General features: G+C 39.7%; 1 protein-coding gene across 1 annotated transcript in view; it reads right to left on the bottom strand.

Annotated features, from left to right (window-relative positions):
- The window catches only part of cacna1aa (calcium channel, voltage-dependent, P/Q type, alpha 1A subunit, a), a 327,384-nt gene that overhangs the window by 59,388 nt on the left and 249,189 nt on the right, over positions 1-18,807 (bottom strand). Inside the window, 5 exon segments of the mRNA XM_034189657.1 lie at positions 6,717-6,813; positions 12,094-12,221; positions 15,001-15,151; positions 15,329-15,426; positions 15,715-15,780. Coding sequence (XP_034045548.1) covers positions 6,717-6,813; positions 12,094-12,221; positions 15,001-15,151; positions 15,329-15,426; positions 15,715-15,780 — 540 coding nt within the window.

Here is an 18,807-nt window from a genome sequence, read left to right as displayed (position 1 = left end):
CAACAACAACCAGCCCATCCCAACTTTTCACAAAAACAAACAAAAACAGAACCAAAGAAACAACAACAGGAAAAGTTACACCATGTACAGCATTAAAATCCATCCCTGTTGGACCCCAAAAGCCCTTAACACCCATGAGACAATGGGAGGAAAGACGGGCTCCTTTCTGACCTTGTAGGCCACCCGTGCTGGACACCTCTTCCCCAGGCCTAGTGGAGGACTCATGTGCCCCAGCATGTCATACATTTCCCTGCAACTGATCCTGCCACTGCATCATCAGCCAGTGCCACCACCCCGTTAACAAAAAGAGAGACAGACATTGCCAGGAGGGGGGGGGGGGAAGAGAGAGAGAGAGAGAAAGAGGAAGACATGGAGAGGAGAGGAGAAAGGGAGTTGGAAAAAATGAAAACAATCAGCAAGACTGATGAGGTGATACTTGATAGGTAGGACTAGAAAAGAGGAGAAGGCGCCGGAGAGATAAAACAGGTGAAAGAACTAAAGAAATATAAAACAAAGTGCAAAACTTCCCAAATACAAGGTTATCAGACTGATCAGGAAAGAAACTATGACTGCAAGGCTGCATTTTGAGCTACACATTGTTTTAACAATTTGTCTTGTCATAAAAAAGAAAAGAAGGAATTGACAGAGGAATTGACAGAAGGAAGGATGACAGGAAGAGGGACATAATTAAATGTTCTCCTTTTGTGTAAAATAAATAAATAGAAATGATTCTGTGTAATCAAGAAGAAAATTGTCTGTATTTAAAGAGATGTGTCTGCAGGTACAAAGCTCGCGTCCCAGATGGTAGTTAATACAGATAAGAGACATTTCCTCACAGTGGTGCTGTGACACTTTGAGCAGCTACGGCCCAATAGCACCTAGTGTATGAAGTCTGTTAGAAAAGTATCCGACCTTTTTATTTTTTTCAAAAACCTGATGGATTTGAATCACGTGTGCTTGCATGAGCCAACCTTGAACCTTCGTGCACATGTGTGATTTTTTTCACGCCTGTCGGTTGCGTCATTTGCTTGTAAGCAGCCTTTGTGTGAGGATGGGTGGAGTCTCTTGTCGCTTTTTCTTTGCAAGGAAATGGCGGAACGACTGGAGCAGTGCGACTGCAACAAATTTTGCCACAAACTGGGCAATAGCCAGGTAGAAACCATTCGGATTATTCAGACGGCTTTCGGTGACGATCCTCTGGGCATCACACAGATTCAGGAGCGGTACAACCGGTTTAAAGACGTCCGCACAACGGTGGAGGGCGCGCCGCGCTCCGATCAGCATCAACACGCTGAAACAACTGGATCATTTCCAAAGTGAACGCTGTGATGATGTGGGACCATCATGTGATTATCCGAGAAATTGCGGAAGAGGTGGACATCAGCACTTTTTCGGCACATTCCACTGTGAAAGAAGATTTTGCCATGAAAAGACTGGTGGTGAAATTCATCGGCACGAAGCTGATGGCGCAGCAACAGCACCTCCGTGTTGAAGTCTCACAGGACATGTTGTAACATGCCCAGCTCGTCAACCATTCGGAAGATTCAGACGGCTTTCGGTGGCTTTTCAGTTGTGTGACTATCCGAGAAATTGTGGACCGCTCCTTAATCTGTGTGATGCCCAGAGGATCGTCACCGAAAGCTATCTGAATAATCCGAACGGTTTCCACCTGGCTATTGCCCAGTTTGTGGCAAAATTTGATGCAGTCGCACTGCTCCAGTTGTTCCGCCATTTCCTTGCAAAGAAAAAACGACGAGAGACTCCACCCATCCTCACACAAAGGCTGCTTATAAGCAAATGACGCAACCGACAGGCGTGAAAAAAATCACGCATGCGCACGAGGGTTCAAGGTTGGCTCATGCAAGCACACGTGATTCAAATCCATCAGGTTTTTGAAAAAAAATAAAAAGGTCGGATACTTTTCTAACAGACTTCGTACACTAGGTGCTATTGGGCCGTAGCTGCTCAAAGTGTCACAGCACCACTGTGAGGAAATGTCTCTTATGTTTCATAGTTACGTGCAATATTTCATGTGTATTTCTATGAATTTGCATTTGTAACAAATATTTTATATTTTACTAATATTTCAAAATGATGTTTGGGTAGTGTTCGGTCACACCAGCACAGAGAAACTGAACTTTTCTGAAATGATGATGCCATAGACCTGCCTCTCTAAGCTCAATCTCTCATAAAAGAATGACATGTTATTGTTGTTAACAGTGTAATTTAACATACTTTTTTCCTGGGTGGATCATGAACCAGATTTATTTTCATTACTAGCAGAATGCGGAAGAAAAGTCAGGTGGCTGTGGTGAACACTGGTGTGAATAATTGGAGGCTTGTGATGCTAATAAAATAATTCCAGAAAGGGCTTTCATCTTTTAAAATGTATTTTGTCTTCTTGTTGGCTGCGGGACAAAGCGCCAGCTAGCTGTGGCTTAGACTGAGAAACACACCTGGAGCCCTGTAGTATAACACTGAGGGACTTCTTTAAAAACACTGCCTTTATTCACAAGCAATTTCCACGATAGGGAATTAAAGTATTTCCAGACATAGTCTTCCAAAACAAAGACCAACTTATGTGGATAACAGTTTTTCTCAGGCTGTGATGATGAATCCGGCTGAAACAACACAATAGGCCAGATTAAAAGTCTTTATATTTACTCAGTCTGCTGGGGTAGCCAACAGGTCTGCTTCACATGATACAAATGTTCATTTTTGTTAATTAAAATTTTAAAAAAAATACAGAATCTAACAGCTTTCTTCCTGTTTGTAGTGATCTGTCTAGGATGAAAATAACAGAGACAGTATCATCATTGAGTTTGGACAGAAACATTAAAATGCCTGTCAGATTTGGGTCTGGTTCGGTCACTCCTCTGTTGGGTGTGGCTCGGATTCAGACAAAAATATGAGGCCCGAACAGCACTCTAACACACATACACAACACATGTTTTACATTTAGCATTCAGACCCTGTGTTATGGTTATAATAACAATAATAAGTAGACAATGAATTTGCCAGAAGGTCAGAGCACCCATAGTCTTGTTGTCTGTAACTTCATCACAGCCTCCCATCTGAAAATACAGTAGTGTTCAGAATAATAGTAGTGCTATGTGACTAAAAAGATTAATCCAGGTTTTGAGTATATTTCTTATTGTTACATGGGAAACAAGGTATCAGTAGATTCAGTAGATTCTCACAAATCCAACAAGACCAAGCATTCATGATATGCACACTCTTAAGGCTATGAAATTGGGCTATAAGTAAAAAAAAGTAGAAAAGGGGGGTGTTCACAATAATAGTAGTGCTATGTGACTAAAAAGATGAATCCATGTTTTGAGTATATTTCTTATTGTTACATGGGAAACAAGGTACCAGTAGATTCAGTAGATTCTCACAAATCCAACAAGACCAAGCATTCATGATATGCACACTCTTAAGGCTATGAAATTGGGCTATAAGTAAAAAAAGTAGAAAAGGGGGTGTTCACAATAATAGTAGCATCTGCTGTTGATGCTACAAACTCAAAACTATTATGTTCAAACTGCTTTTTTTTTTTTTAGCAATCCTGTGAATCACTAAACTAGTATTTAGTTGTATAACCACAGTTTTTCATGATTTCTTCACATCTGCGAGGCATTAATTTTGTTTGTTTGGAACCAAGATTTTGCTCGTTTACTAGTGTGCTTGGGGTCATTGTCTTGTTGAAACACCCATTTCAAGGGCATGTCCTCTTCAGCATAAGGCAACATGACCTCTTCAAGTATTCTGACATATCCAAACTGATCCATGATACCTGGTATACGATATAGGCCCAACACCGTAGTAGGAGAAACATGCCCATATCATGATGCTTGCACCACCATGCTTCACTGTCTTCACTGTGAACTGTGGCTTGAATTCAGAGTTTGGGGGTCGTCTCACAAACTGTCTGCGGCCCTTGGACCCAAAAAGAACAATTTTACTCTCATCAGTCCACAAAATATTCCTCCATTTCTCCTTAGGCCAGTTGATGTGTTCTTTGGCAAATTGTAACCTCTTCTGCACATGTATTTTTAACCTCTTTTGCACATGTATATTTAACAGAGGGACTTTGCGGGCGATTCTTGCAAATAAATTAGCTTCACACAGGCGTCTTCTAACTGTCACAGCAATTACAGGTAACTCCAGACTGTATTTGATCATCCTGGAGCTGATCAATGGGTGAGCCTTTGCCATTCTGGTTATTCTTCTATCCATTTTGATGGTTGTTTTCTGTTTTCTTCCACGCGTCTCTGTTTTTTTTTTTTTTTTTTTTGTCCATTTTAAAGCATTGGAGATCATTGTAGATGAACAGCCTATAATGTTTTGCACCTGCGTATACGTTTTCCCCTCTCCAATCAACTTTTTAATCAAACTACGCTGTTCTTATGAACAATGTCTTGAATGTCCCATTTTCCTCAGGCTTTCAAAGAGAAAAGCATGTTCAACAGGTGCTGGCTTCATCCTTAAATAGTAGACACCTGATTCACACCTGTTTGTTCCACAAAATTGACAAACTCACTGCCTGAATGCAACACTACTATTATTGTGAACACCCCCTTTTCTACTTTTTTTACTTATAGCCCAATTTCATAGCCTTAAGAGTGTGCATATCATGAATGCTTGTTCTTGTTGGATTTGTGAGAATCTACTGAATCTACTGGTACCTTGTTTCCCATGTAACAATAAGAAATATACTCAAAACCTGGATTAATCTTTTTAGTCACATAGCACTACTATTATTCTGAACACTACTGTATTTTCAGATGGAAGGCTGTGACAACAAGACTATGGATGCTCTGACCTTCTGGCAAATTCATTGTCTACTTAGACAATAGCACTACTATTATTCTGAACACTACTGTACATGGGATATGCATGGATTTTTGTGTATTACTTTTCAAATTAGTAGTGATAGAACTGTAATATTGTTAATACTAATGGGTTCTGTTGTAGCCACTCAGACTGTTGGTGCACTACTCCACAGAAATGCCTCATACCTGTAGCAACTACCACTTGACATACAAGGAGGAATGGCACAATGCCACTTTTTCATTCCAATATAATGTCTGAACCTTTGATATCTGCCAAAACAATATTAATCCAATAACTATTTCCCTGTCTTAAAAGAAGCAGTTGTTACTAATAAATGCATTTGTTGGATGCACTTTGATAACCTAATCATCTAACTACACATCAGCTTAAACTATGAAACAATATTCTTCTTCCCTAAATAAAAGTAGACACAGCTCACAACTTGACTCAAATGTACAATAGAAGATGTTGTTCTTTCTTTCTTCATTAAAATTTCCAATATATGAGACAGTAATTTTGGCCAATATCAGAGCTATACCAGTCCAAACTATCACATCGGGTAAGGGTTGTACCAGCAGACACATTCGTGTAAAATGTGCTTTAGTGAGCAGGGCAGAGCTTGACAGCAGCCACCAAGCTGCTCGTGCTTGGGCGTGGAAGGAGGGGAGGAAGCGAAAAGGGGTGTCAATGCAGTTTCTGTCTTTCCCCCAACCCCCAAAAACCAAGAACAATGCAACACTACAGTGGGTATCCGTAGCTTGCTACGTGCAGTGCATCCGGAAAGTATGCACAGTGCTTCACTTTTTCCACATTTTGTTATGTTGCAGCCTTATTCCAAAATGGAATAAATTCATTGTATTCCTCAAAATTCTACTCACAACACCCCATAATGACATGAAAAAGTTTTTTATTTTTATTTATTTATTTATTTTGCTAATTTATTCAAAAACTAAGAAATAGCATTTATGGATTCTTCAACTTCTTGCATTTATGGATGATGGAGGCCACTATGCTCACTGGGACCTTCAAAGCAGCAGAAATATTTCTGTACCCTTCCCCAGATTTGTGCCTCGAGACAATCCTGTCTCAGAAGTCTACAGGCAATTCCTTTGACTTCATGCTTGGTTTGTGCTCTGATATGCACTGTCAACTGTGGGACCTTATATATGTAGACAGGGGTGTGCCTTTCCAAATCATGTCTGATCAGTTGACTTTACCCCAGGTGGACTCCAATTAAGCTGTAGAAGCATCTCAAGGATGATCAGTGGAAAGAGGATGCATCTGAGCTTTATTTTTGAGCTTCATGGCAAAGGCTCTGAATATGTACAGTACATACATGTGATTTCTTGTGTTTTTTTTAAATACATTTGCAAATCCTCAAAACACTTTTCTCATATTGTCATTATGGGGTACTGTGTGCAGAATTTTGAGGAAAAAAAAAGAATTTCATCCATTTTGGAATAAGGGTGTAACATAACAAAATGTGGAAAAAATGAAGCACTGTGAATATTTTCTGGATGCACCGTAATAGCAATGACTCCACAGCAAGCAATTAAACTCAATAAATAAAGAGAGAGATAAATAAATAAATAAAAACTTAAAAGGTAAATAAAAAAAACAATTGCAGTGGGTTAAATAATCTTAATGAGGACTGCCCCAGCCCCATTTCATTGAAGTGCATTTCACATGCTTCTCTGGATGACTGCATTGTCCTGCACATTCTCTCAGCATGTCAGAATGCAAGTCAGTAATGGAGGAAAAAAGCTTGAGAAAGAAACAAACAAAACCAAATATTAAACAAAAAAGCAGCATTCACTCCATTCCTGGATGCTGTGACTAGCAGGTGTGGTTGAGAGATTTCGTCTGAACGGAAGTCAAACCTTGCAGGCCACCCTATGGGGGCATTTCTTTCCTAAGCCAAGAGGCGGGTCGATAACTCGCAATAAACTGTACATGTCCTTATAATGAATTCGCCCGCTGCAAGAAGAATACAAGGGAGTTAAGAAATATATATGTGTACATGCAGGGAAACAGAAAAAAAGCACATTTGAAAAAAAGAGGAGAGAAAACACTAGAAAGAAGAGCACACAGTAATTAAGAGTAAAGTACACATAAAAATGCAACAGCTATAGATAAGAGGGCTTATAGACATTGAGACTAACAAACACACATAAAAGACAATACTGCATGTCACACATTGGTAAATATACCACTGTTTTCTGGCCTTGTTCTCTTCAAGCCAGCCCCGAGCTGGATATGTGCCCAGTGTAATTAAGGAATTGCTAGTTGAGTAGAAATGGTTACGCCTGCTGAATGGCTAACTCCTTAATAGCTGCTTGTGCTTTATTGACAACCTCCCTCTTAAATACGTGTTTGACATTAGCCATGTGTCTGCCTGCCCTGGCAAAATAAAAACTAGCATAGTCATTTGTTCATTCAAATGTAAACACTTTTTACATGGTTTTCACTTGCATTAAGGGAACCTGGTGATAAAAAAGGTAAATCATGCAATCATCTGAGAAACATTTGCATCAACATAGGGCCTTTGGCCAGTTTCCACCAAACTTGGTATATGGCTGAAGGTCAACCCCAGCATTGCCTTTAAAGTGGCAATTGTTTTGGAAAAGGTCAAGGCCACTGGGGTTAAAAAAATAAATAGATTAAAAAAAAAAAACAATTTCCACCAAATTTGGCACATACATGTAGGCATGTTGTGTCATTGTCCAGGTGATGTCAAATTTGCCAAAAGTCAGTCATTGGTGTCAAGGTCAGGTCTGTCTGCCTGTCTGTTTGCTGGACTGTATTTCCAGATCCTTTGGTTGATTTCTACCAAACCTGGCATGTTTATCAAGGTTGATCGCAGAATTGCACTGAAATAATTAATTTCATAAAGGTGACGGTCATTGTGGTCAAGGTCAAGTAATTAAATTTTCAACTCCATTTAGCCCAAACTTGGCAAACATGTAGGAGGAAATACAGAAATTCCCTGGCAAGGTTGGCCAAAGATCAATCATTTAGGTTACGGTCGTAGTCATTGGCATCAAAGTCAAAATCATTGGGGTTAATGGTCAAATTTAAACCAGGCAATGGTGCTGTTTAACAAAAACTTCCACCCTAAACAAGACAACCACATGCTTACTGATTCTTTACTTACCCTTGGTGTCTTCATACCCATGGGTACTATACCCTTGTTTTGTACAAATCTCTATTACATTATTCTTTCCGTTTTATAATTTCAAACATGACAACATAATAGTTAATTCCTCATCTTTTCTTTGTTTTGCCATTTTCCCTCATCAAGCACACAGTCTGTTCTCCAGCACAACAAGAAGGCAAAACACAGGTGCTGGAACACATATACCATGAAACGTAACATGTCTACATTAAAATACAAATCAGACAAGGTATGGTGGGGTGGAATGGGGTGATGTAGACATGGCCACCACAAGTTTTTGGCAATATGCAGATTCCAGAAGTGGGAGATGATTTGGGGAAGGGGACGGAGTTAAATCACTACAATTTACAGTATAACGGGAAGAGGAACACAAGCAAGAGGGGGTGTACTGCAGGACACAGATAACCTGATGCAAGAAGAGGCTATAGTTTTTTTTTTGTTTGTTTTTTTTCACACTAGTCAGCTAACATTATAACTGGCATGTGAGCCTACTTTCAATTCAATTTCTTTACACAGGGAAAAATTAATCACAACATGAGTTAAGGTGCTAATCATAAATAAGGTCTAGAGTCTAGACTCTCACTCTAGACTCTACCTATCCCATGAGCCTCATTTCCACTCGGAGTAACTCATGCACTAGGCCACAGCTAAACTCATGACGCAATCTTACCATGTTAGTTTTAGATTTACTGCAGTTACACTACAGTCACATTTAGTTTTGTTCAGTTTCTGTGTTTTAGTTAGATGTAGTTGCAGTGTGAGTGGTAAAGACAGCTCAATTCGTGGTTCTCCTGAGCATGTATGGACGAGGTGATGCTGAATTAAAGACTGTTCAGCTGATCAGTGTGGTTCAAAGTCCAGGCATCCATTCATCCTACTGCTAGAGCTGTTCCCTTAAACTTTAAGGGAACTGAGGGACTCTTTAAGGCTTAAAGAGTCCCTCAGTTCGACCTTTGTTTGTTTACATTCCTGGGTTGCTCATATACAGTTGTGCTCAAAGGTTTACCTACCCTGGCAGAATTTTTGCTTTTTTGGTCATTTTTAAGAGAATATGAATGACAACACAAAAACTTTTTTTTCACTCATGGTTAGTGGTTGGGTGAAGCCATTTATTGTCAAACAACTGTGTATCCTCTTTTTAAATCAAAATGACAAGAGAACTACCCAAATGAACCTGATCACAAGTTTACATACCCCTGTTTGTATCACCAGTTATCCATCTAGATGATGAAGTGGTATAGAGGAGGATTTTCTTAAAAAGAAGACCTGAAAGTTTAGCTACAAATTGCCAGAAGGTACAGCTGAGATGCAAGCCTGGATTTGATCTGTTTTGGTGAAAGAAAATCCTTCTCTGCTCTACTCCACTATGAAGCTAAGAGTAGTGATGCAAAATGCAAAGCTTGCACTGTGCACAATTTCTCCAAACGCAGCCACATAAGCCCATAACTTCTCCTGTGTTGTCTTGGTGGCTTTCCTCACTCTCCTCCTTCTTGCACAGTCACTCAGTTTTTGAGAACTGTCTACTCCATGCAGATTTACCATAAAGTGCCATACTGTTTGTATTTCTTTGTAATTAATGCAAATAAAGTCCAAGACATATTCAGTGGCAGCTTTACCACCAGAGAGCCTCGTCCAAAACTACCACAAAAGACTCCAAGCTGTCATTGATGTTAAAGGGGGCAACACACGGTATTAAGAACAGGGGTATGTAAACTTTTTATCAGGTTCATTTGGGTAGTTCTCTTGTCATTTTTAAAAAGAGGAAACACAGTTGTTTCAATTTCAATTTTTTTTCAATTTATTTTGCTTTATATAGCGCCAAATCACAACGTAGTTGCCTCAAGGTGCTTCACACAGGTAAGGTCTAACCTTATCAAACCCCACAGCAACAGTGGTAAGGAAAAACTCCCTCTGAGGAAGAAACCTCAAGCAGACCAGACTCAAAGAGGTGACCCTCTGCTTGGGCCATTCTACAAACATAAATTACAGAACAATTCACAGAACAATTCACGGACGAATATACAAGAATTGCTGTTGGTGCACAGGACAGGAGAATTGCCAACACGAATACAACTCCCATCTCTGGATGGAGCTGCACCTTAAACAGAGACAGAGACAAAAAACAGAATCAGGCATCAGAAAGACAAAAAATACTGTATAATTTGTCAGCATTAATCAACAAGAAAAACAGAGAAATACTAAGGTGATCGCTGGCCACTAGCCCTAAACTTCACTAAAAGACCCAGAATTTAGGTAAAGTTGAGGCCGTAGCCCGTTCCAATTACTAATAACATGAATTAAAAGAGTAAAAAGCATAAAACAAAACTGTACCAATATGCTAGCCATATGAAAGGGAAAAGAAGTGCATCTTAAGTCTGGACTTGAAAATCTCCACAGAATCTGACTGTTTTATTGATGCAGGGAGACCATTCCACAGAACAGGGGCACGATAAGAGAAAGCTCTGTGACCCGCAGACTTCTTATTCACCCTAGGGACACAAAGTAGTCCTGCACCCTGAGAACGTAAAACCCGGGCCGGTACGTAAGGTTTAATTAGGTCAGCTAGGTAGGGAGGTGCCAGTCCATGAATAATTTTTTTTGTTTGACAATAAATGGCTTCACCCAACCACTAACCATGAGCGAAAAAAAAGTTTTTGTGTTGTCATTCATATTCTCTTAAAAATGGCCAAAAAAAGCAAAAATTCTGCCAGGGTATGTAAACGTTTGATCACAACGGTATACACTAACAGCTCACAAGTCTGTAAGTTCATTGTAATTTTCTGAACTGATGTTGTCTGTTGTGGCTCATTCAGCTATTCATTCATTCATTTTTGATCACTTATTCCAACTGATGGTGACGGGAGGGTGGCTGGACCCTATCCCAGCAGTTACTGGGCAAAAGGTAGAGTACACCCTGGACAGGATGGCAGACTATTGCAGGGCCACATATTCACCTAACATGCATGTCTTTGGAAATCGGAGGAAATCTGGAGCACCCAGAAGTAACCCACACAAATACAGGGAGAACATGCAAACTCCCTCTCATTCAACTAACATTTGTTTCATTTCATTCACCGCAATTCTGCTATTGATCACCTTTCATTATTTCTTTAGAGTTCTTGCTTCAGAGTTTTCTTCCAGTTCCATGAAATGACACAGTATGTCTATGAATGGTAACTGCATGTTTCATTTCCTTTTGCAAACTGATGGCTCAATACAGCATTGAATGAATAAGAACCTGATGAGGCAGTTTTTCATTGTTGTTGTTGTTTTTTAACATTCTGCTCAAAAATACAGAGAACATAAATGGGAAAGCCATATGATCATATGTTTAATTGATAAGTCATTTTATACTGATTTTGTTTGGCAGTTAAGATGTAATCTGATAACCTCCACAACCCCCCACCCCCAAAAGAGATTTGTAGGATTTCAACACAGTGAAGGGAAAAAACTGCATTATAGTGTTTTGTGTATTCGAGTGACAGCATTTAATGGTACATGATTTGTTTGTTTTGCATATATGTTATGTCATAAAACTTTAACACGTACTACATGACACACCACATAACATGTGTTATCAGTAAAAAAATGTTGCTATTCATTTTTGCAATAAATAAAAATAATGTATTCTGGATTATTTATTGAACTAATATTCTAGCAGTGAAGTGGTATTGCTCTTTCTTCATAGCAAAAAAATCCAGGGATCAAACCCACTCATACTTCAAATTCCTGTCAGAAAGGTTCATCCAGAATATAACATTTGTCAGATCCACATGTGGATGCATGCTGGATCAGCAGTTTCAGCTGTGAGCGAAAAGGCAGCAGCCTAAAGAATCTCACACAACTAACAGTACTTTTTAACACTATCTTAGTGGCAATACACAGCATCAAGTGACTGCTTTTCTATAATACATTTATTACATTTTGCTATATCTGTTGCCATTTTAAATATGACAAAAAAGTAGCGCAGTGCTTTTAAGTTGCAAATATATTGTGTATTGATGCCACACAACATGGCAACACCAATATCGAAAGTATTTCTTTGCAGGTACTTGTGCCTGTGTGTTTGCATCGTCACTCACCATGCAGCAGGATCATACTCTGCCCATATTCTGACATACTCATCCAGGTGGTGTGGTCCCAGTATAGATGAGTCTCTAGTCAGGTACTCAAAGTTGTCCATGATGACGGCTACAAACAGATTCAGCATCTATGCACGTCAGCACAGGAAACAAAAGTGTTAAAAAAAAATGGGTGGAGCAGTTAGGATGCAATATGGAGCAACATGTGTCAACAGCATAATTTTTGTTTATTTTTATGTCTGGGGTGTTGTTTTCAGGCCTGTGTGTCTGGCCGTCCATCTGGCAGTGTTTGAGCAAAATAAAATAAAAATAAAGATTCACCTCTGCTTAACATTAAGCACTAATAAAAGTCATATACAGTTGTGAATGGAAGTTTACATACGCTCATCATGGGTATGAATGTCATTGTAATTTTGGGCTTTTGATGATGTATTTGAAATGTTCCTTTGCTAGGGTGGAATGACTGTACAGCAGGCATCACTAGTGACTTTAAAAAACAAGAATTGGGTGTACAAGTTTGAATTTATTTTGGGTTTTCTTTAATCCACACAGGGTTAAAATTATACATACATGCTTAAATATATGCAGTACATACACCCCACTAATATTTAGTTAAATGTCCCTTAGCAAGTTGCACCTTGACCAAATGCTTTGATAGCCATCAACACATTTCTGGCATAATTCTGGCTGGATATTGGTAGAGTTCATTTCAATTGGTTGGTTTCCTGGTGCAGTCCAGTGTTTTAAATGTAGCCCACAAATTTTCAAGAAGCTTGAGGTCAAGTCTTTGGGAAGGCCATTCTAGAAGCTTAATGTTAGTCTGCTTTATCCAATACACCAGGGGTGCCCAGATCTGGTTCTTGAGATCTACCTTCGTGACACTCTTAGTTGTCTCCCTGCTCCAACACACCTGAATCCAATGAAAGGCTCATTAAAAGCCTGCTAATGAGTCTTTCATTGGATTCAGGTATGTTGGAACAGGGAGACAACTGTCAGGAAGGTAGATCTCGAGGACCAAACTTGGGCACCCCTGCAATACACAACCAGTTTTGATGTGTTTACAAACATCCAACTGTGGCTAGTTTTCACCTGTCTAGCTGTTTATTTTGAGGTCAAGGTGAAGAATTTGGAGGTAGTCCTCCTTCATTATTCGATCCACTTTGTGCAATGCAGCAGTACCACTGGCAGCAAAACAGCCCCAGAGTATGATGCTACCGCCATCATGCTTGACAGGTGGTCCAGTGTTCTTTGGTTTGAAAGCCTCACCTTTACTCAACCAAACATACCTGTTGTCACTGTGGCTCACATATTTGTTTTGTCTGGCCATAAAACATTTCTACAGGAGGCATTTGGCTTGTCCATGTGGTCAGCTGTAAATTTCAGTCTTGCTTGAATGTGTTGATTTTGTAGCAGGGGCTTCTTTCTTGGCCGGCACACTCTCAGTCCATGGTGATGCAAAAACTTGCTTCACTTTGGATAGTGATGCTAGTGTTCCAGCAGTTTCCAGTTCATGGCTGGCATGAGCCTTGGTGGTTCCTGGGTTGTTCCTTAACACCCTAACCAATTTACTCTCATATGAGGGTGACAGTTTGTTTTTTCTTCCAGACCTTGGCAAAGCGGTAACTAACTGGTGCCACAGTGGCTTAGTGGTTAGCCTTGATGCCTTACAGTAAGAAGGTCATGGAAATGCTTCCCACCTATCTGTGTGGAGTTTGCATGTTCTTCTTTTTCCAGGCACTCCCGTTTCCTCCCACAATCAAAAACATGCTTATTTAGGAACAGCGTCTTTCTCTGCCCCTGTCCAAGGCAACGTCTCTACATCTGGAGTTGGTCCCCATGTGCCAAACTGTGGCTACCCACTGCTCCTAGTGGTTGGACTGTGTCTAACTATAATTAGGATGGGTTCAATGCAGAGGAAATATTTCATTGTATATATGTATGTACAATGACAGTAAAGGCCATTCTTCTTCTAACTTGTACATACAATTGTTTGAACCGATGATCCTGGAATCTGCAGTAGTTTAGAAATGGCTCCAAGAGACCTTCCCAACTTGTGTAAATCTGCAGTTGCCTTGCCCAGTGATCTAAGTATTGGTCAGTCCAATGAATGCTGTCATATACATCCTATTTATGCTGGCAAAGAGAAAGTACTAGTTGTAGTCATTCGCAATCACTAACAAAGAAGCTTTGGCCTTATCACTTTAACAGTCATCGTAGAACCTTCAGCACCACTTAATAAAAGATATAAGTGAATATATGTATATATTTAAGCCTGCATGTATAATTTTGACCTTGTGTGGATTAAAGAGGATTCAAAATAAATTTAAACATCCAATTTTTGCTTTTTAAAGTCTTTAATGCTATATGCTGTATCATTCCACCCTGGCAATAAGACCAGTTCAAAGGCATCAATAAAAGCCCAAAATTACCATGCCATTCATATTCATGATGATTAGTGTATGTCAACATCTGACCACACCTGTATCACCTTTCCAGTGGTCACATGACATTTGACCATGGGCAACGCTGAACGGTCAAACTCATTTGAAGTGACTATTGGTTACAGATACATCTATGGTTACTCTTAAACACCCATATGAAACCATATATCCTCTTTCCATTTGTCACAATCTCATATGGTCAAACTCAAAGTCATAAATGTTTAATTCAAACTGTTGGAACCAATATGGAAGAAGCATGGTTATAAGGACTGTATATTAGTCAAGTGGTCAAGTAAAGTGGTTCAACTTTGGACAGAATTGGTGGTAAACGAGGCCACACAGAAAAATATATTATGGCATCGCTGAATCACAAAGAATTGATTTGCACAATACTATGTCAAATGTGAGGCATAGGTGTTGCACTCTCTTGGAAACTAAGCATATCAGATTTGGTGGAGGTTCTTACCAAGAATGAACAGAAGAAGATGAAGGAGACAAAGTAGAGATAGGCAACCTGGCTGCCACACTCTGGCTCTGTATTCCCTGACAGGGGGTCGCACTGCTTACCCCCGAGACATGCTAGCATGATATCATGCCACGCCTCTCCTGTTGCACTCCTACAAACATGCAGTAAGAACCTGTGAGTTATTAACCTGACTGAATCGGGAACAGCTTCACTTTAAAACACTCCTTAAAACATGCCAATACATTTCAATTTTCTTTCGGCACAAACAGGCATGAATGAGGAGGAAGAAAATCATTACTGTAAGTAATAATTAGACACAGATAAGCACCTGAAGAGAAGCATGAGAGCCTGTATGAAGGTCCTGAAGTTGTTGTGCTGGTTGATGGCAATCTCTCCATCCTCTTCAATAGCAATATTTCCAAACAGCTGTTGAATGCAATCGTATTGTTTATTTTAAAAGCCAGATTGCAGTTGTTCATCAGACCATTTTTTGTCTTCTTTTCCAGCAAAGCAAAAACAGTCTCTGTACACATATACTGACTTGACATTCACCAACCTCCTAATGCTGCTTCTTTGCATCATCATCATCATCATCATCATCATCATTAACAACAACATTAGTCTATAAAACAGTTTTACAGTAATGCATCCTCAAGTACTGCAGCAGTTTTGTTGTTGCTTGTTTTTTTTTTTTTGGTTGACAGTGTCACCCACCTGCATCCCAATAATGGCATAGATGAAGAATAGCATGGCAATGAGAAGGCAGACATAAGGCAGTGCCTGAGGAAAGACAGACATTTGTAATGACTTTCTGATCTGTTGTATAGATGATATAGGGCCTGATTTACTAAGATCCCAGTGTTAAATTCAGTGGCAGTTCTACACTGAATTACTCCCAAGGCACTCCTGCCGAACCCCCTCCCACCTAAAAAAAAAAAAAAAAAAAAAACAGGCAAAATTTTGCACAAACAGCCATTTTTTATTCTTTTTAATTTTATTATTGCCCCTGAAATTGTACTTGAAATTGACATCAAAAGATCACAGGCTACAATATTACTCCAAAACAAAACACCCATGAATTGTAAATTTGAATAAACACACCCTTACATGTAAAATGTCTGTCAATAGATGCTATATTAGAGAGGAACAATTAGCTCTTTTATTAAGGTGCCTATTTGTCTCAACATTTAGCTACAAAATTTAGCTTGATGTTTGTAAATTTTAAGTTAAATGTGTAAATACTCAGCATTAATGAATCTGCAAACGTTTTAGGTATGACAGAAATTTTATAATGTAGTGTTTGCCGTTTTTTCTCCCCAATTTCGGTCTTCATCTGTGGATCAAAAGAAAGTCTAAACTAAAATGTTACTAGCATTCCCATGTCAAGGAAATCAAATGTGATTCTTTTTCTCCATTAAATAAACCAGTTAATTATGAAGATGAGCCTAATTGTAAATTTCATTATTTCATTATTATTATTATTATTATATTGTCAGTGTACATGACAACAAAAACAATTGCCAGCTGTTGGAAAATTATTGTAAAAGCACACTCTTGTAGGGACACAAAAAAAGGGTCAGATTCGGTCACATAAGCTAGTAATGTGAACACAGCATAAGTTGTAATCCGTCTTAACAAATAGGCAGGCTGTCCTTTCTGCAAACTTTTTTCCACAAGTGGGCAGATTCAAACCCATTCTTACACCCAGCCTGTCTGCTTTCAAATACTTTTTATTTCATAAACTGGCTGCCTGCCTTGTTTGCTAGATGATCAGCAGAGTTCTGGTTCTCTGCTGCATCCTAAGTGGACAGAGCCACAGCGGAGCAGACCCCACGGGAGGAGACCGCCTGTCCCCGGTTTCCTGCCGCACACGGAGAGGATTCGGCTGCACCCCAGCTGGGGATAAAGCTGAATGCTCTCCGTGTGCGGCAGGCCATGTTACATAATTCAGAAAAACATGCAGGAATTATAAGCCTATATTTATAATGTTATGAATGAAATGTGCATTATTTGGAAGAAAGTCAAAGTGTCACTGACTTTAGCCCATGAACCATCACCCCCACTTGTCCCTCCCATTAGAGAAACCCAGAGGTGAAAAGTCCCCCGCGCGCCCCTCCCCTTTCTTTCACCATCTCACTGCTTCTGTGCGCTCAGACAGCAAGCAGGGGCGCCTTCAGCTGCCTGCAGGGGGCAGCAATTTGCCAATTCTACACACAGTGACAAGAAAACCATTTTGCGGTGGAGATGATTTTTTAATTTAAATGCTCATCCCCACGGTGCCCCCCTCCCCCCCATAAATGCCGCCCCGGGCAACGGCCCTCATCGCCCATATCAAAAACCGCCACTGGTTAAATTGCATGGGCAATCCAAATTTTTATGTATTTGGATGGAGACAGTTTTGTGGGTGATTTACTGAGACTAATTGCACAATTGATAGTGGGTTCTAATGTGATGTAAACATCAGTATGTAAATAAGAATTGTGTGTGTGTGTGTGTGTGTGTGTGTGTGTGTGTGTGTGTGTGTGTGTGTGTGTGTGTGTGTGTGTGTGTGTGTGTGTGTGTGTGTGTGTGTGTGTGTGTGATAATGGCCAAAAGAGCAAAATGAAATTCAGCCACTTGCAGGTATGCACCTTGTTCTTCGTTATGCACAAACTCTGTCACATACTGTAACTGACTATGTCATGCACTGGCAATAATAATAATAATAATAATAATAATAATAATAATAATAATAATAATAATAATAATAATAATAATAATAATAATAAATCTTGTATATCAGACATTTAATTATTGTTCTTTTTGCTAAAGCTTATAGTTAGGGCTGGATCAGGTGACCCTGAACCATCCCTTAGTTATGCTGCTATAGACGTAGACTGCTGGGGGGTTCCCATGATGCACTGTTTCTTTCTCTTTTTGCTCTGTATGCACCACTCTGCATTTAATCATTAGTGATCGATCTCTGCTCCCCTCCACAGCATGTCTTTTTCCTGGTTCTCTCCCTCAGCCCCAACCAGTCCCAGCAGAAGACTGCCCCTCCCTGAGCCTGGTTCTGCTGGAGGTTTCTTCCTGTTAAAAGGGAGTTTTTCCTTCACACTGTAGCCAAGTGCTTGCTCACAGGGGGTCGTTTTGACCGTTGGGGTTTTACATAATTATTGTATGGCCTTGCCTTGCAATATAAAGCGCCTTGGGGCAACTGTTTGTTGTGATTTGGCGCTATATAAAAAAATTGATTGATTGATTGATTGATCCACAGTATTTAAGCAAACTGGTGAATATTTCTGCTGCATTCTATCATTAAAATGTGCATAGACAACACATCAGAATATGTCAACACAGACACTGATATGTGCATATGTGTGTTTTGTGGACAGCAATGATCAATTATCGCACTAAAAGGTACTGTGTGCTCAGTGCAGAATAGCACAGAATTATGTTATGCATGAAGACATTTATTCTTAAAGAAATAAGCATGATGTAAACCATCAATGAATTATGTATTTATTATTTTATGGAGTGTACGAGGAGGTGGGGGCCTCTGTGCTGCTGGAACAGTGGTTTGTCAAGCACAATAGGTTAACACCAAGGATTCAAATGCACAAAATACAAATTTCCCTTTGACCTTGAGAAAACATTTTGCCTGTGCAACTAAATGGTAAATGGACTGCATTTATATAGCGCTTTTTTTATCTGTGTCAGATGCTCAAAGTGCTTTACAAATAATGTCTCACATTCACCCTGATTTGAGGGTGTTGCCATACAAGGTACTCACTACACACCGGGAGCAACTCGGGGATTAAGGACTTT

This window comes from Thalassophryne amazonica, chromosome 16 (genome assembly GCF_902500255.1).
Source record: "Thalassophryne amazonica chromosome 16, fThaAma1.1, whole genome shotgun sequence".
NCBI classification, from domain to species: Eukaryota; Metazoa; Chordata; class Actinopteri; order Batrachoidiformes; family Batrachoididae; genus Thalassophryne; species Thalassophryne amazonica.
Note: the sequence above shows the minus strand (reverse complement) of the source record. Positions and strands in the feature narration are given on the sequence as shown.